The 19,130-nt window shown below is 41.0% G+C and overlaps 2 protein-coding genes and 2 long non-coding RNA genes across 6 annotated transcripts in view; 1 reads left to right on the forward strand and 3 right to left on the reverse strand.

Moving 5' to 3' along the window:
• On the forward strand, nucleotides 1–16,234 carry LOC124287416. The gene is made up of 3 exons (XR_006901263.1): nucleotides 1–105; nucleotides 9,843–9,849; nucleotides 16,224–16,234. It is a non-coding gene; the product is annotated as an uncharacterized LOC124287416 (long non-coding RNA).
• On the reverse strand, nucleotides 2,221–9,444 carry LOC124287413 (serine protease inhibitor Cvsi-2-like). Of its 3 annotated transcripts, none has more exons than XM_046723953.1 (5): nucleotides 9,429–9,444; nucleotides 6,227–6,316; nucleotides 5,644–5,778; nucleotides 5,181–5,304; nucleotides 2,221–2,345 (listed from the first exon to the last, which is right to left on the reverse strand). In XM_046723953.1, exons 2-5 carry the CDS (start codon nucleotides 6,267–6,269, stop codon nucleotides 2,336–2,338), a joined length of 312 nt encoding a protein of 103 aa, XP_046579909.1. In that variant the 5' UTR covers nucleotides 6,270–6,316; nucleotides 9,429–9,444; the 3' UTR covers nucleotides 2,221–2,335. The 3 variants fall into 3 exon arrangements, with proteins under 3 accessions (XP_046579909.1, XP_046579910.1, XP_046579911.1); XM_046723954.1 differs by lacking the exon at nucleotides 9,429–9,444 and adding an exon at nucleotides 8,314–8,328; XM_046723955.1 differs by lacking the exon at nucleotides 9,429–9,444 and adding an exon at nucleotides 6,830–6,849.
• The window catches only part of LOC124287414 (serine protease inhibitor Cvsi-2-like), a 16,668-nt gene continuing 9,742 nt past the window's right edge, over nucleotides 12,205–19,130 (reverse strand). Inside the window, exons 2-4 of the mRNA XM_046723957.1 lie at nucleotides 13,920–14,054; nucleotides 13,310–13,421; nucleotides 12,205–12,306 (exon numbers count right to left, since the gene is read on the reverse strand). Coding sequence (XP_046579913.1) covers nucleotides 12,297–12,306; nucleotides 13,310–13,421; nucleotides 13,920–14,054 — 257 coding nt within the window. The 3' untranslated portion in view covers nucleotides 12,205–12,296. The remainder of the gene's footprint in view (nucleotides 12,307–13,309; nucleotides 13,422–13,919; nucleotides 14,055–19,130) is intronic.
• LOC124287418 overlaps nucleotides 17,474–19,130 on the reverse strand; it is a 6,077-nt gene continuing 4,420 nt past the window's right edge. The window contains exons 2-3 of the long non-coding RNA XR_006901265.1: nucleotides 17,841–17,975; nucleotides 17,474–17,483 (exon numbers count right to left, since the gene is read on the reverse strand). This is a non-coding gene — a long non-coding RNA (uncharacterized LOC124287418). The remainder of the gene's footprint in view (nucleotides 17,484–17,840; nucleotides 17,976–19,130) is intronic.

The raw sequence follows: 19,130 nt of genomic DNA on the forward strand, positions 1-19,130 counted from the left end.
GCATGGCTGGAGGTCACGTGACTGGCAGGCAGCTGGATGTCGAGGGAGGAGGTGTAGTCACCAACAAACACGCCCTTGTTCTGCCAGGTGTCCAGGAACACAACTGTCTGAGCAGTCATCACTGATCCACTGGCTATGGTTCACTGTATGAGCTGCCCCTCTACCCTCCTCCATGTGAAATTGCAGTAACAACATCCCCAGGTGTCACAGTGTAGCTGCATCTCCAGTGTCAAAGAGCCTGCTGGTTGGGTATCCCTGTACCTCCTGACCCTGGAGACAGTCACTGCTCCCTCACCGTGACAAACTCCATGACATAAGTACGAAAGCCCAATTGTGCCACTTTGATAGCATAAATATTTGTCACAGACATTTGTCGTTATTCATAATATTTGCTTTACTTCTCGTTATTGCAATAATTTTCTCAAAATTTCGGGCTCTTAAAAACACTTGAAATTTCGAGAAACTAATCAAAATAACCAGCAAATAATCGAATCAATGTGAACAAAATAAATAATTGAAATAAAGATAAATTTCTTTCACAAAGTGTATTTATGCTCCCAGTCTAAGTAAACTCAGTATTATTCGTTACACTAACAAACTCTGGTAGAATGTCGCGTCAGCTAACCTTTTCAATTGACCAATTAGAGCACAGCTTACCAAATCGCGAACGTTGACATTCGCACATACCTTTTGAACTTGTACCTCGAAAAAGTTTGTACTCGAACGGTTCCGATGCTATTTTCTGTACGATCGCTTCCGAGTCATGCACATGGAGCACGCCATAACAGTGAGTAAACAGTCGCTGAAAATAGCGTTTTTGTCAATATCCAAGGATGGCAGCTTGCGGAAATATTAACTAATGGTAACCATGTCATCAGAAGCCCTAAACGTATATTCTGCAGATGAAATTAATATCTGTGTTTTATGCGGATTTTCGGTCGTTGAGAGAGAGATCAGTATCAGTGACCGGGGAATTTTGTAAGCCCGCGGAACCCTAAACAGTAGCTGTTGTTTGATTGGTTAAATCTGTTCGGCCTTCTCGCATTTCATTGGACGGTCATAGGCTGCTAAAAGGTTAGGTGACGCGACCTTCTTTTAGGGTTTGTTAGACTCAGTATAGCAGTGTAACGAATAATACTGAACCTAAGTTTTCTTAGACTTATGCTCCCGATGTTATAGCGTTAGGTTTTTGCATGAAGGCGAAGGAGAAGTTCCGTTTTATCAGGCTTCTTCATTCCTAACAACGGAAGTGTAAGACATCTACAAACTGACATCTCAACTCACATTTGTGGAGACCGAAACGCAATACCATGCAATGAATATCAGATCCTCAGCATTACAGATGTGATATTATTTACGATCTATTCATTTATATTGCACCCTTTGCTACTGTATGTAAAAATGTACCATAGGCCTACGGTCTTTTCAGTACTGTAAATAAAGGTTGATTGACTGATGAAGCAATTAATTAATTGATTAATGTAAATTCAATGACAGAATGGATAGTTTCCAGGGCCTAGATTTTCGAAGCTCTCTTAGCGCTAAGATAGTCGTAAGTGCCATACATTAACATTAACTTACGACTATCTTAGCGCTAAGAGAGCTTTCGAAAATCTAGGCCCAGATTCTTAGAAAATCGGTACAATATTGACGACAATATTTTCATCTTTGCTCTGGCACAATACAAGCTCGTGAATTGTTATACAAATTGCAGTTTTGGATATCTATGAATGGAAATATTTCAACAGGAACTTAAGATGTTGATTTGATTGAAATTAGAGTTTTACTTTGAAGAAATCCAATAGTCACGTGAAACTACCAAATTCAGATCCTTATATTGTATTGTGATCTTTTGAGGATAGGCACCAAACCCAGAAGAACCATGGGATATATTCCACATGTGTCAGCATACCACGCAATATTATTATTAATAATAAGTGTAAGCATGGAAACCAGCATTAAAACAAACTAGTCAACTGTATAAATAGCACCCGTGAATATCTGGTTAGTCTTCAAGTAATCCATGCTTGCCGTAAGAGGCGACTAACGAGATCGGGTGGTCAGGCTCACTGACATGGTTGACACATGGCATCGTATCCCAATTGCGTAGATTGGTGCTCATGCTGTTGACCCCTGGATCGTCTGGTTCAGACTCGATTATTTACAGACCGAAGCCAAATTGCTGAGCGTGACGTTAAACAAGAAAACAACCAACCAATCAAATGTATAAACTGGTTTATTTTACATGGGTATATATATTTATCGTGTTGACAATTATTTTACATCTGTTCATGTATGTATCCACATGATACATTTCCATGGGAGCTCTCCATCTTTATTTGCCTCTGAAAGTAAACAGGTAAGTGATGAGTTATTCTTGCAGACTAAAGAAACTAGCCTCTCCACTCCACTGAAACCCTTATCCCATAATATATGTCATAAGCAGACAGACACGCGGTTTATGGAGAAACGAACAGATGCACAGACACATAGCGATTCTAGTTTCGTGACAGCATCAGATCAGTGTGATGAGGTATCACCAACATCACACTGCCATAAATCTCAGGCTGAGTATAGTTTATTCCATACCCAGGCTATCTACCTAGTACCTTACATGTCTAGGCAACATGTCAGTAATGTCACTGAGTATAGTTACTTACACACCTTGGCGGCCCTTCTGTTATGAAGCTGAGTATAGTTACTTACACACCTTGGCGGCCCTTCTGTTATGAAGCTGAGTATAGTTACTTACCCGCCTTGGCGGCCCTTCTGTTATGAAGCTGAGTATAGTTACTTACACACCTTGGCGGCCCTTCTGTTATGAAGCTGAGTATAGTTACTTACCCGCCTTGGCGGCCCTTCTGTTATGAAGCTGAGTATAGTTACTTACACACCTTGGCGGCCCTTCTGTTATGAAGCTGAGTATAGTTACTACACACCTTGGCGGCCCTTCTGTTATGAAGCTGAGTATAGTTACTTACCCGCCTTGGCGGCCCTTCTGTTATGAAGCTGAGTATAGTTACTTACCCGCCTTGGCGGCCCTTCTGTTATGAAGCTGAGTATAGTTACTTACACACCTTGGCGGCCCTTCTGTTATGAAGCTGAGTATAGTTACTTACCCGCCTTGGCGGCCCTTCTGTTATGAAGCTGAGTATAGTTACTTACACGCCTTGGCGGCCCTTCTGTTATGAAGCTGAGTATAGTTACTTACACACCTTGGCGGCCCTTCTGTTATGAAGCTGAGTATAGTTACTTACACACCTTGGCGGCCCTTCTGTTTTGAAGCTGAGTATAGTTATAGACCCTTCTGTTTTACTTACACCTTGGCGACCCTTCTGTTATGAAGCTGAGTATAGTTACTTACACGCCTTGGCGGCCCTTCTGTTATGAAGCTGAGTATAGTTACTTACACACCTTGGCGGCCCTTCTGTTATGAAGCTGAGTATAGTTACTTACACACCTTGACAGCCCTTCAGTTATGAAGCTGATTATAGTTACTTACACACTTTGGTGACCCTTCTGTTATGAAGCTGAGTATAGTTACTTACACACACTACACCTTGGCGACCCTTCAGTTATGAAGCTGAGTATAGTTACTTACACACCTTGGCGACCCTTCTTGTTATGAAGCTGAGTATAGTTACTTACTTACACGACCTTGGCGACCCTTCAGTTATGAAGCTGAGTATAGTTACTTACACACCTTGGCGACCCTTCTGTTATGAAGCTGAGTATAGTTACTTACTTTACACACCTTGGCGACCCTTCAGTTATGAAGCTGAGTATAGTTACTTACACACCTTGGCGACCCTTCAGTTATGAAGCTGAGTATAGTTACTTACACACTTTGGTGACCCTTCAGTTATGAAGCTTAGTATAGTTACTTACTCTCGGAGGCTGAATGGGACCCACGTAATGAGCAACTTTGGTGCCTCTTTCTAAGTGTGTTGGTCAGAATCACGGATGTAATTCAATACAAAACATTTAGAACTTTACGTGTTGGTACAGGGGAATCTTTCCTCATTAATATGTTAACGGGTCAAATATGAGGGACTGAAGTTTTCCATTAAATGGCATACCTGAAAAGCAGGAACCAGCATTGGCTGCGACCAGAACAGGTGCATTGTCCATGAGAGCAGGCAAGTCTCGAGGAACTGTCACATGTCACGTGGGTACAGTCACTATCATCCCTGCAGTCCTCGCTGTAGATCAGACCTGTTCGACAGAATCACCATCTTTTCTTTATACAACATCTGATGTTTCAGTTGGCACCTGCCATTGTTCCAAATATTGCCTCTGTTCACTCCAGAGGTGACATGGTTCCCGAAAGGGTCAGTGGGCAGATCACCATACTAGTGGCCTTGATGACTTACAGTACTTTTGCTTTCCTGCATACCCGCCTTGGCGGCCCTTCTGTTATGAAGCTGAGTATAGTTTTTACACACCTTGGCGGCCCTTCTGTTATGAAGCTGAGTATAGTTACTTACACACCTTGGCAGCCCTTCTGTTATGAAGCTGAGTATAGTCACTTACACACCTTGGCAGCCCTTCTGTTATGAAGCTGAGTATAGGTACTTACACACCTTGGCGACCCTTCTGTTTTGAACCTGAGTATAGTTACTTACACACCTTGGCGACCCTTCTTTTATGAAGAGTCGCGTATAGTTACTTACGCGACCTTGGCGACCCTTCAGTTATGAAGCTGAGTATAGTTACTTACACACCTTGGCGACCCTTCTGTTATGAAGCTGAGTATAGTTACTTACACACCTTGGCGACCCTTCAGTTATGGAGCTGAGGATAGTTACTTACACACTTTGGTGACCCTTCTGTTATGAAGCTTAATATAGTTACTTACACACTTTGGTGACCCTTCAGTTATGAAGCTGAGTATAGTTACTTACACACCTTGGTGACCCTTCTGTTATGAAGCTGAGTATAGTTACTTACACACTTTGGTGACCCTTCAGTTATGAAGCTGAGTATAGTTACTTACACACCTTGGTGACCCTTCTGTTATGAAGCTGAGTATAGTTACTTACACACCTTGGCGACCCTTCAGTTATGAAGCTTAGTATAGTTACTTACACACCTTGGCGACCCTTCAGTTATGAAGCTGAGTATAATTACTTACACACCTTGGTGACCCTTCAGGTATGAAGCTGAGTATAGTTACTTACACGCCAGGTCCACCAGGTCCAAAAGCACCACGTCCACAAAGACAGTGGCCGTCAAAGCAGTGACGGTCTGTATGGGTTTGTCTGCACTGGCAGCTGTCACAGTCGGCGCGGGCAGAACACGTGGCTGAAATATCAACAGAGGTGTGATTAGGCTAGATTCTGTCCCACGCGGAGTCAATGGTTCCCTACCGCCTGTATCATATCAAGCCACTGAAGCTTCCACAGACATGGACTCAGGCGACTTGGAATGGTGGCTTCCTTATTTGGGCAAGTCTCGGAGGCTGAATGGGACCCACGTAGTGAGCAACTTTGGTGCCTCTTTCTAAGTGTGTTGGTCAGAATCACGGATGTAATTCAACACAAAACATTTAGAACTTTACGTGTTGGTACAGGGGAATCTTTCCTCATTAATATGTTAACGGGTCAAATATGAGGACTGAAGTTTTTCCATTAAATGGCATACCTGAAAAGCAGGAACCAGCATTGGCTGCGACCAGACAGGTGCATTGTCCATGGGAGCAGGCAAGTCTCGAGGAACTGTCACATGTCACGTGGGTACAGTCACTATCATCCCTGCAGTCCTCGCTGTAGATCAGACCTGTTCGACAGAATCACCATCTTTTCTTTATACAACATCTGATGTTTCAGTTGGCACCTGCCATTGTTCCAATTGTGCCTCTGTTCACTCAGAGGTGACATGGTTCCCGAAAGGGTCAGTGGGCAGATCACCATACTAGTGGCCATGATGACTTACAGTACTTTTGCTTCCTGCATGAACCCTCACTGGATTTACATCATTCACTCGTAATAATTGACGAGTTTTGCCAAAATTTAACTGAAGGATATACTACGTGTAAAACTATGGCGAGCAAAGCAATAAGTCGAATGATGTGGAACTTGCATACCGGGTGACAATGGTGCTCATTGATATCATGTAAAAAGAGCAATACAAATAAACGTTGTCATAATTGTATATTTTTAAATATGTAATCTCAGCTAACGTACACGTTTAGAACATCATAGATGTAGTTATATCTTCTACTCACCAATAAAAGCGCAGACAACGACGAAAAACAATGTAACTTTCATGGCTCTAAAGGTTCATTTGTCGATATCTGATGACCTCCCTGACACGTCTGTTGTTAAAATTAAACCTTTTTACAAATACATAAATAATTCAATTTTATACAAATATTATTTACAAACATCTCCGTAGAAACAACATAGAGAATTGAATTGGATCTCCAAGTAGAGGGCACCCTACCATGTCTTATATGCAATAAATACTCAACAAAACTAATAGTTATACGACATAATATACACCCATATGACCGGTGTAAAAAGAAAGCTTTAGCCACAGGCAAACTGTAGGGCAAACAAGGTTGCGCAACAGAGAGAAAAATTACCAGTGTTTCTATATGTGAGCGAAGCGAGAAAAGTTTTGCAACGTGCTTCCCTCGCTTCGGTTCGAAAAATATTCTTAATTTCAAAATAGAATATCGCCACCATCAAAGGAAGACACCCATTTTCATCCTCACAGAGTTTTGCACTCAGATTCCAACCTAACATTTAATAATTACCCAAGTACAATATATTTAATTGAACATTTTAAGCGCTACTCGTGGCATGTCAAATCGTTCTTCGCCTACATTACTCCTGTGGCTTCCGGCTCAACGGAGTGACGGAAGAATCTATACCCTACACCACCTGTTCAACCTGCTGGTCATAGGAGGTGACAAAATGAATCGGGTGGTCAGGCTCCGGTACGTGGTCGATGGCGCGGTAAAGTACCCGGACGACGTCTATTGGTGTCCATCATGACACACACTGCACTGTTTGGTCTACATGCCCTAGTCCAGTTCGCCTTAACTTTTAAAACCCCGGGTTTTTTTCATGAATAACTCCCACTCAACTTGGAAACCACTAATTATTATTCATCCAAACCTGGTACATTTATTAACCATGAGCTGAAGTTGTGCCTTTTGTTATTTAGGAAGTTTTCAAAATTTGATTTTTCCCTGTTTTCATAGAAACAAGTTAGACTTAGCAGAAATGGAGTACGGTGTCTTTTCCGGAGCATAACAATATCTTTCAACAAAAGTTTGCACATATATCATACTAAAGTGGTGCGTTTTGCTACTTAGCATTGATATTAACCTCGATTTCCATAAAAACGATTTGGACTAAGTCCCAAAAAGGAGGGTGTGGGTTCCGTTTCCGGAGCACCGCTCAGAAACCATGAGACAGTTTTTATCTAAACCGGGTACACGAATTAACCAAGGGCTGAAGTGATGCCTTTTACTATTTTAAGAAAATGAATTTGTTTCCTGTTTCCATGCAACAAGTCTGAGTTTGACTCTGTTCATAATGGTGTGTTTGTCCGGACCATATCCTTAAAACTAATTGGTTGGCATATAATTAAAGAATTTACGTTTTGTCCGTTTCCATGGCAGAAAGTTTGATTTTGACTATGTTCATAGTGTTGTGTTTGTCAGGACCATGTCTTGAAAGAGTACTAGGTATCTTTTATGAAACTGTGCACAAACAAATCAGGTTGTCGACTGCTGACGTTTGCTTTAAGCGATTTTTAGAATTTGTATTTTTTTTCTTAGACTTTGGTATTGGCGTTTACCTGACATATAAGTACAACATTACGAATCCCAATTCCATGTTATTGTTTTCATAGCTCAATAACTACTGTTGTCTACGGACGGGCAAGTTATACATCCAGTTGGACTTTAAGTAACTACCAGATGATTTGTCCCTTCAAAGCTGTGGAGGCCGGGGGGGGATTTGACATCTTCTGATCACTTTTGTTTAAAATATGGCGCAACATATGGAGTGACGTGAAGATACTCCTTGTAAAGAATTCTTGTATAGAGAGGGGTGTTTGATAGTGAAATGGGTATACAGTTTCATTATTTCATTCAGAACATTAGATTCGCGTTCTCAGAAACGGTACGAGGCATAAAAAGCGTTTTCGATTGCATCTCCACAAAATGTTCAATGTGAACACCAAAGGCTGGAAAGATGCAATGTTGGAAAGTCGAAGTCATTCCTCTTGTTATATGGTTTATTTGATGCTTTGACACTTCTCTGTGTTGATCTCAATATGATACACTCGTATATGAACCTGTTTCATTGGCCCCATCTACTTCTGGTTCAATGAAATCAGTGGAAGTGATTGCTTTGAAAAGATTATTTGACAGCATCAGATCAACAACATACCTGAAGCTATTCTATGAATTCTTTGCCAAACTTCCCTGTTTTCTGTTTGATTGGCATTTTAGAAATTGATGAGATACAATGTTCTACAGTCCAGAGACACTGTGTTCTACATTACCGCTCAACACCTCACGAAATTCCTTGCCCCACTCAGGAAAACAGCTGACTCCTTCATCTCTGACTACACTGATTTCTGTACCAAACTCCTGAAAACCACCGAAGCCAGCCAGATCCTTATTTATGATGTTGTGGACCTCTTCACCAGTGTCCCTATAGAAGAAAACCTCCAAATCCTCCGCCGCCGCATCGACGACCTAGAAACCTCTCTTGACACCAACCTCTCCACTGATTCTATCATCAACCTGACTTTTGCGTGCATTACTTCCACCTACTTCACCTGGGAAGGAGACTTCTATGAGCAGATCCACGACATGCCCATGGGCTCCTCTATGTCCCCACTCAATACTGAAATTTATATGGCCTCTTTTGAACAGCAGGCACTCAGCACCTCACCTATCAAACCTGTACAGGAAAGTCGATGATACCTTCGAAAGGTCGAAATTAACGGACGCTAATTAAATACGCTAAATGCGATTAAAATTCATAATAGCGTTAAATTATTTAACAAAGGCCGACTTTTTTAACGTCCCGTGTTTTTGTTGATTTAAATCAGAAAACATTTGAAAATGGTCGTTGTCGTTGACTTTTGTCATCATTTAACACGTGTAGTTAAGGTTGTGAAAAATAAAGGTTATTGATTTTGAAATCATTTTATGTTTTGCTTCATTTGGCGTGTGCTTGAAAAGGTTAGTTCTAACCCTGCCTTTGTCATCCTATAACAGGACCAATACCCAGAAATCACCCTGCATCACCTCAACCAACAACACCCTCGCATCCAGTTCACCACAGAAAAAGAGACCAATGGCCAACTTCCCTTTTTAGATGTCCTCGTAACCAGAACCCCACCCAACAAGATCCAAACCAGTGTCTACAGAAAGCCAACCCATCCCGACCAATACATACACTTTGATTCCAGCCACCTCCTGACAACTAATACTGGCATCATCTCCACCCTCACCAGACGCGCCTTCAAGCTCTGTTCTACCAACCCAACCGCAGAAATCCAGCACCCCCGCCTTGTCTTCACCCAGTTTAACCACTACCCATCCAGGCTAGTTGACAAAATCATCAGCACCACCCACCATCTAGCAAGAAAACCAGACACAATTAAACCCGAACTAGCACCCATCCGTATCTCCCCTTCATAGGACAGACCTCCCACCACATCAGCCATCTCCTCAAACGACAAGCCGGCATCGAAACCTGTTTCACAACTCCATCCCACTGAAAACTCTACCCCAAGCCAATGGTAGGAACACTTCTAAACAACAAAAACCCAAAGGAGTTGTCTACAAGATCAACTGTGACTGTGGTGAGGCTGAAGGTGGAAACCTCCCGCCCCATAAACCTCAGAATTAAAGAACACCTAGCATCAACCAAAAATCAGCTATCTCATAACACATAATCAACTGTCCTAATCACAACATCAAATGGGACAATGTTGAAATATTATCAAAACATCCAGGACTTCACCAAAAGAAAACCTTCTCCAATGTCGTATCAAAAACCAAAGCTGATACAATTTGCTCCGAACTCTGAAATGCAGCAATCACACAATGTTTTCATTGTAAGCTTCAGATGATCTTCGTTTTCAACCTCGGCAAATTGCCCGGAACTAACCGGGAACTACATGCATGGCTATTCATCAACATGTTTAGTTAATCAAGAAATGAAATGTTTCCACGAGAAATATGTCTGGATCTTATGCGTCTAACTACACACAAGCGTTTTACATATTTGAATATATGGTTTATGTACCTGATTAATGGATTGTGACAGAACAACTGTTCAAGTAATAATTTCATGTCAATCCCATTTGAACCCCTTTTATGGCATGTGTAGAAATGTATGGATAAATATGGTCCACATTTGTCACAGCTGACCACATTCTCTGTTTGCACATCATTATGAATCATAGTAGACAATATTTCCAACATAAACTTCCAAACACATGTCCTCCTCTCTCTTACTAACAGCGTCAATTCAATTCGTGAGGATTTGATAGGTGGGCAAACACGTAGATCCAAGCAACCCATGCCATTCATGCTAAGGCCTCCCACAGATTACGGGCTTTGTACTACAATCTTCAGTCACAATTAAATCGAACCTCCCTCTATTGCTGATAGCGTCATATTCCTCCTGAGGATTTGACAGGTGTGCAAGAGCGCAGATCCAAGCAACCCATGCTATACATTCTTATTGTTCACATATTACTGTTTTCACTGTAACTTCTGTATTGTAGCAGTATTATTCCATGCAAAAGAGTGAGTGAGTTTAGTTTAGTTTTACTCCGCACTCAGCAATATTCCAGCTATATGGCGGCGGTCTGTAAATAATCGAGTCTGGACCAGACAATCTATTGATCAACGGCATGAGCATCGATCTACGTAATTGGAAACCGATGACATGTGTCAACCAAGTAAGCGAGCCTGACCACCCGAACCCATTAGTCGCCTCTTACGACAAGCATGGGTTATTGAAGATCAATATTTTAACATGCTAAAGAGTTTTGCAGTTGCATGCATCGATCCTTTCTGTAAAGATTCAGTAGATGGCAGTGATGTGCTGGAAACTACATTTCGACTGGGAGTCAAGGGTAATCTGAAAGCTTCACCATCCTTAACAGAAGAAAAATACATCGGAAAACTTGAAACGTTTACTGGGTTCAGTTGAATGTGCATATTTCATTAAATGTCCTTAACACAACGATGACATTTAACTTCTTGATAGACACGAGATGCTCTGTGGACATAATGACAATACTGACTTCCGGAGTTGATCATAAACTCTATTTTGATATAAATACTGTAGAAAACAGATCAAGGAGCTGTGAACGCATTGCCTTCTCTCTATTACTAATGGTATCAGGGCAGTGGGGTAGCCTAGTGGTTAAAGCGTTGGCTCCGCACGCCGAACACCCGGTTCGATTACCCACATGGGTACAATGTGTGAAGCCCATTTCTGGTGTCCCCCGTCCTGATATTGCTGGAATATTGCTAAAAGCAGCGTAAAACTAAACTCACTCACTCATTAATGGTATCGATTTAACTCGTGATGATTTGACATTTGGGCAAGAACGTAGATCCAAGCAATCAATGCTATCCATGCTTCGGCGTTTCATATATTACTGGTATATTATCACTATAGTAAGTCATAATGCAATATAATTCGTGTGGTAGTAGTATTTCTCGTAAAATTGTGGTGTTGCATGCATTGCTGCTGTCAAGATTCAGTTGATGGCAGTGGTATGTTGGAAATTATATTTCGATTAGGTGTCTGAAAGCCTATTCATCTTAAATAAGAAAAGAAATATATCGACAAACTTTGAAGTATATTACTGGGTTCAACTGAACGTGCATATTTCATATAATTAACACTAGGACGGCACTCAACATGGCCATAGATACATGTTCTGTAGATATACAGCAATACTGGGTGTTGTGTCACAAGACACGTACGTCCATCGTCAAGTCTTCCGACCAGTGAATTGATAAAGTTTACGGGCCACATTCATTAATTTCACCAACGGTGGCGACTGTCGCTAGTATATTTAGTGAAATACAATAGTCATGTAAAACTAGCAAATCCAGATCCATTCTATCATGCTTTGATGAGGATAGGCAATGAACCCGGTATAAGTGTAAGATGTATCCCACAGGCTTAAGCATGGAAACCAATATCAAAACACACCAGTTTATTGTATCAAATTTATTTTACACATATACATGTGGTATCCAGATAGTATGGATAATTTCGATGAGCCTTTCTTCTTTATTTTCCGCTGAAAGTAAAGGAGTAAGTGATGAGTGACAATTTTAAACTTCTATATTAGAAATTGAACATTCAGTAACTATGGATATTAATTAACGTTTGTAAAATTACAATCCCACTCTATCCGCAAACAACAGGTGTCAGTGACCCATTTATATCATGTATTATATTTTATCCCTCCAATGAAATCTGTTTCGTCAGATGATCGAGACCTAATTACTTTTACCGACACCAAGACACAGCCGAGGTAAACGGGAAAAATGTCAACACCGGCTTAATGAAGAGTTTTGCATCTTTTTGCCACCGAGATGAAATAAATGATACATGCGATGCAAACAAATTGATAGTCTATTATAAAGTGATACACAGAAAGAAATTCTATTGGTTGTAATTAGTATGTCAAAGAAACGTAATCGTTGTGCACTTTTCCTCTTTCGTGAGTGAGTGAGTTAGTTAAGATTTTAAGTCACATCGGCAATATTTCAGTCACATCGTGACTAAATCACGATATGGCAGAAGGTTATAGATTTATAGTAATCAAATGTTAATTTTTGAAAACCTGTCAACGAAGGACAGTAAAAGACCTAGAACAGATGTAAAATTAGAACTATCAATTAAATCTAACATATTTTAACTACAGATGACAATACCATATAAACACAGGCTATAGATTGCCAACAACCGAAGGCAGATCACCATTCTAGGGACTTTCCACTTGCGTAAAAGTACTGCAACAATGTGTGAAAGGCACAAACAACCAGGGCCCCGTTCCTCAAAGCGATCGTAGCGCTAAGGTAATCGTAACTCCCATACTTTAACATAGACTTACGACTGTCGTAGCGCTACGATCGCTTTGAGGAACGGGGCCCTGTTCTCTAACTGATCTAGGTGACCGAATTAATTATGCTGAGTACAGTTTTATGCCTGGTCTGTCATGTCCACCAGCCCTGAACGAAGTCAAGGAACAACTCACCAATGGCCATTGCTCGAAAAGAACCCTTCCTGTTACTTACACGCCAGGTCCAAACCCACGTCCACAAAGACAATGTCCGTCGAAGCAATGACGGTCTGTGTGGCTGTCTCTACAACGACAGCTGTCGCAGTCGGCGCGGGCGGAACATGTGGCTGAAATATGAATGTCACTCTTAACTTGAACATCACAGTACAAATACAGCTCTTAGATGTGTGATTTAAATTCGGTCGTACGCTTGGTCAGTGATTCCCTGCAATTGTCCACACCGTCAAGATTCCACAAAAATAGACTTTAGCGAATTGTAATAGTGATTTTTATTTTTGTCAAAGCCTCGGTTGCTGAGTGAGAAAGTCGCTTACTTTAGGGCCTCATTCAGAGTGTGTCTCAACACAAAACAGAACTCGAATTTTGTAGTTTACTTGAAAATTATAATTCCATAATTAGCCGACTGTAGTTATTACGACCGTTATTTTGTTAACTGACGTACCTGTAAAGCAGGAACAAGCATTGGCTAAATGTGCAGGTTCGAATGACGGATGAAGGTTCGAATGACGTTTTGAACTTTACGTGTTGGTACAGGGGAATCTTTCCTCATTAATACGTTAACGGGTCAAATATGAGGACTGAAATTCTTTCATTAACTGACATACCTGAAAAGCAGGAACCAGCAGTGGCTGACACCAGACAGGTGCATTGTCCATGAGAGCAGGCGAGTTTTGAGGAACTGTCACATGTCACGTGACTACAGTCACTATCATCCCTGCAGTCTTCGCTGTAGATCACAGCTGATGCAAAGAATGAAACATATCATTAACATCTGGGCCTCTGTGGAGGTCAAGACTCACATTTTTAAGCAACATTGGTGGAATTTAGTAAGTTGATGGATGAGCATGTTTTGCAGGTTCAAGTTCAAATTTTATACCCCACTTCCGGTCTCATTGCCATGGTTTCCATTGTTTAAAGTGTAGGCGTATTGGCTGATACACACACACAGTGTATGTACTGAAATCCTTCCTTGGAAATATACCCCACTCCAACTCACGTTCTCCAGTTGATCCTCCAGGAACAGTTCAAATAATATTGTCCAGTGGAATAGAAGAGGACTGAATAACAATGTCTATGATTTACAGTTACTGATACAAGATTTCTGGCCAACGGCATTTTGTTTTCAGGAAACCTATCTTAAAGACACAGATCTTATTTATAGAAGACAATATAGACCGTGTAACTTCTTTCTTCCTCCAGGACCTAGAGCTATAGGAGGTTCTTCAGTTTTGGTGATGTTATACATATCAGTGTTCCCTAAAATACAAATAGTCAAGCTGTTGCTGTCAGATTGACTTTGAACATTGTTTTAACATGGTGCTCACTCTATGAACCAACATCTTCCACTCTTCAACAACCTGACATTCAGACTCTCTATGACCAGCTTCCGAAGCCTTGTATCATTATGGGTGACTTAAACGGTCATAATCCACTTTGGGATAGTTCTGATACAAACAGAAATGGGAAGATGCTAGACGATTTTATTTCTAACAACGATCTGTCTATTCTATAGATTTATCTATCACTCACACAGAACTTGTGAATGAATTTGAATGGTCAGTGCACAACGGTCTGTGGAGCAGGAATCATTTTCCGACCATTCTTCAAGCAATAACTCCAGCTGATGTGTGTTCCTCCATCATCAAGACGGAAATATCTACATTACGTTCTAATGAATTAAATGCTGACTAAAACCGTGTTTTTCATCATCTTTATAAATAACTATATTTCACCACTAGGAATAAGAATACAATCCACTATTTCTGCAGCTAACATCAATCTTTAAAATACAGCCCCAACCCAGGTTTTCTTTTCTCCACCATGGCAATTAGTAAGACCAGAGGTGGACCTACCTTTAACTAGAGGTGACGTGAAACGTTCATTCACTCACAGATATAAAGCACGGAAAACGAGCAGTACAAATGCATTTATGTTGTATATTATGTTTAAATATTAAATCTCACTAACTAAAATATGATCTCAGTTACTGTCTTCTACTCATAAACAGAGACACTGACAATGACGAGAAACAGTGTAACTTTCATGTCTGAGGGTTGAGGAAATACTTTCAGAGTAATGTCTTCATACGGTTGATCCTCTTATATACTTCTTTTGCCCGTGATACCAACACCAATCCAATAAAGTCTCACCAATCCAATAAAGTCTCTCTAGCAGAGTCGATTGTACAATTGCGAGCATATATTTGTTTCAGCAGTATTACAGCTGTATGATGTTGTTTGTATTCAGTGATTGTCACCATGCGATACGATGACAGTGCATGTACTATGAATCACTATGAAATAATGATGATACCAGATGTTTGCGAAAAAGGGGAGCGTACCCTGCTCCACCGGTGGCACCCGTCATAAACAGACTCCCGTATTTTCAAGCAGCAATGTTGCAGAAATTCATACCAAACAATTACTAGTACCCAGTAAGAAGTGCACATTTGGTTGCCATGGTGTTGCCAACTTCCTGACCCAACTTCTTATCCAAAAGGTTCCAATGTACCCTGAAATTCAGCATTCACTTAATGTTTCCATTGATATTTGCTTTCAGCTTGGGCAAATTGCCCTGAACTATAGTCATGGTCATTCATCACCACGTTTGGTTGATCAAGAAATGAAGTCTTTCCTTTGTAAACCTCTATATATTTGGTGCGTGAAAAAGACATGTTTAAAGTTGTCATCTAACTAACAGAAATGTATCCCATTTTCAAAGTGATTATCAGCGTTTTTTACATGTTAGAATATATGTTTTAATACCTACTTAATACCTGATTGCGACATAAAAATATTTCTAACTGATAATTTCATTTTGATCCTATTTCAATCCTATTTTAAGTCGAAATGTGTTGATACATATGTTAAATTTGGGATTACACTTTCTCAGTAAAGTACCCATTCTAGGAGACAGCGATGGCTCAGTGGGTTAGATGGCTGACTTTGTGTGCTGGCAATTATGTGCCTGACACTGAGAGTATGGGTTTCAGTAGATGGCAGTTGTGTAATCTGAAAGCTTCTTCATCTTTAATTAGAAAGGAAACGCATCAGCACACTTTGAAACAATTTACTAGATTCAGTTGTATGTGCATTTTCATTTAATTTGTTTAACACAAGGATGATACTTCCTTCGCGACACATCATGCTCTCTGGACATAAATTATGGTAATACTGATTGTCGAACGTTCCGATCAAGCCCTGGCTTGACCACTGCTATCACAGCTCTACACCTTGACACAAACTCAGTATGTCTACGGGCCATCATACTCATTTATTCCCTCAGAGGTCGCTGCTGTAGCCAGATTGTGTAGTGAAATGCTATAGTCCCGTAAAACTAGCAAGTACAAATCCATATATTGTATCGGGATCGTTTGAGGGTTGGCTACAAACCCGGAATAGCCATGGGATATATTCTATAATTGGAAGCATGGAAACCAACACAAACGAGTTAACTGTATTAGCAGATTTATTTTACATGTTTTCATGTATGGATCCACGTGATATGGAGTCTTTCCATGGGGTTTCTCATTTATTTCCCTCTGAAAGTAAACGGGCAAGTTCCAGTGATGGGCATAACCATAACAAACATCACATAAGGTATTCATTGACATTTACTACTTAAGATTGTAAGTATTTGGGCGTACACTTTCACAATTAAGTACAGATTCTAGTACTTTTGTTGGGTTGCGTTCCATCCGGGATTCGAACCCACACCCTCAGTCAGGCACCTAATCGCCAGCACACAAAGTCAGTCGCTTTACCCACCCGAGGTGGCAATAAAGGTACTAGAATCTGTATTTTACTGGGAAAATGTAATCCCAAACATGTGTTTCAATTGACCACTTTCTAAATGGCATTGTGTATTCATGAAATTTTAGTTATTTTGCAATTAATCGTTCCCGTTCGGAGTAAAACGGTCTATAGATAGATAGATAGATAGATAGATAGATAGATAAATAGATAAATAGATAGATAGATAGATAGATAGATAGATAGATAGATCCACAAATGACCCGACCATAATGACGCTGGTAGTTTCTTATACACCTGGTCCACCAAGGCCTATTGGACCGTGTCCACAAAGACAGTTGCCGTCAAAGAAATGACGTTCTTGATGGCTGTCTCTACAATTGCAGCTGTCGCAGTCGCCGCGGGCGGTACATGTGGCTGAAATATGAACGTCCCTCACCACAGTACAAATACAACTCTCAGTTGTGTGATTTAGATGGTTTTTGTCGTGTGCTTAGTCAATGAATCCCCACAGTTATCCAAACCGTCGGTATCAAGCTTGCACAAAAAGTGACTTTAGCGAATTGGAATTGAGACTTCGACATTTCTTGAAGTCGTGGTGGTTAAGTGAATAAGATCGCTTACCTTGTGCCTCACTCTGTTCCAAACCACTCTCTATAACCGTGTATACTTGTTGTCACACTTTTGGCAAAGTTTGTTATTGCAGTGTCTTTCCTAAATAATACCAAATGCCGAATACAGTTATATGGACCGTCATTTTGTTAATTGACATACCCGAAAGACATGAACCTGCATTGGCTGCGACCAGACAGGTGCATTGTCCATGAGAGCAGGCCAGCTTTGAGGAACTGTCACATGTCACGTGAGTACAGTCACTATCATCCCTGCACCCTTGGCTGGATATCACCGCTGTATAACAAAAATACCATTTCATTTAAATTCGGGCTACCCGATTCTCTGTACAGGGCACGGGTCACACTTTTGTTGAATGTAGCAAGTGAATGCGTGAGAATGTTTTGCAGGTTTGACCCCAGAGGGTTTACTGGGCTTCGGTCTCACATTGTCACACATTGTTCAAAATATGCATCTGTTCACTCAGAGGTGACATGGTACCCGTAAGGATGAGCCAGTTATGTGAGACAGATAATGGTGTAACAGTACTTTCATATCCAGCTTTGAAAAGGAGCACAAATGATTTATAGCTGTTGTATATAATTTAAATACTAAAACACAACTGGCCCCCGTGGAGAGCCACCTCCTCGTGGTGGGTGCTGGGTAACGCTAAGCCCTCTTCGACCCCCCGTTGTGGACCCGGGGGTATATTTGGTCCACCAACCCGTTTGCCGTGGGTTGCGCCCCTGTGTCGGTGGAGGAAGGGATTCTGGTGGTTGAGGGCACTGGTTCCAGGAACAGTGTTCCTTTGCCCAACACACCACTTTGGCCCTGACTTCACCTAGACGGGTGGTTGAATGGGCCCGCTTCAACCAATCGGCTGGTTATGCCGAGCCCTGAGCACTAAATTTCATTCCTCTAATATTATTTGGCTTGGTTTTAGTTGGACACAATATTGACATGTTTTGTTTTTTTGTATCTACTATGTGATATATGGATTTTCAAATTTGTGAAAATTTGCCTAGATGCTGGTGCCAGATGGCGGTGGCTCATGGGCCAATCTGGTGGAAAAATTACTTTTTTCTGCTTGAGTATATCATCCGCGTATCCTTGGTGCTGCAAGTCGGAGACCCGCTTGTTTTTAGCATTGTCCTTTGTGATACTCCGTGGTGGGTGGGGAGCTCGGATGATGAAGTCTAAACACTTACCATGGCTTATGAAACCCCAACAATTGAAAGCAAACGTCCTCTTGAAACTGATCCTGATGACAACGACCTCAGACTATCGAAACAAATTGATTACTGGCCCCGTTTTGTTGTCATTGACACCAAAGATAGCACACCATTGAAGTTAAACCCTTTTGCTGTGTCTAAGGGTATTCAAGGCATTGCTGGCGATGTAAAGAACATTAAAAGATTACGTTCTGGTGCGCTGTTGATTGAGTGCAGCAAA

This window comes from Haliotis rubra, unplaced genomic scaffold (genome assembly GCF_003918875.1).
Source record: "Haliotis rubra isolate DU_JTF1 unplaced genomic scaffold, ASM391887v1 Scf40, whole genome shotgun sequence".
Taxonomy (NCBI): Eukaryota; Metazoa; Mollusca; class Gastropoda; order Lepetellida; family Haliotidae; genus Haliotis; species Haliotis rubra.

Excerpts from the sequence above, each read along its gene's own strand:
- LOC124287413 (XM_046723953.1), bottom strand. The coding sequence starts at position 6,269 with ATGAAAGTTACATTGTTTTTCGTCGTTGTCTGCGCTTTTATTG. Across the intron at positions 5,779-6,226 it reads CGTTGTCTGCGCTTTTATTG|GTCTGATCTACAGCGAGGAC; the intron begins GTGAGTAGAAGA and ends TCTGTCGAACAG. Across the intron at positions 5,305-5,643 it reads TGCTGGTTCCTGCTTTTCAG|CCACGTGTTCTGCCCGCGCC; the intron begins GTATGCCATTTA and ends TTGATATTTCAG.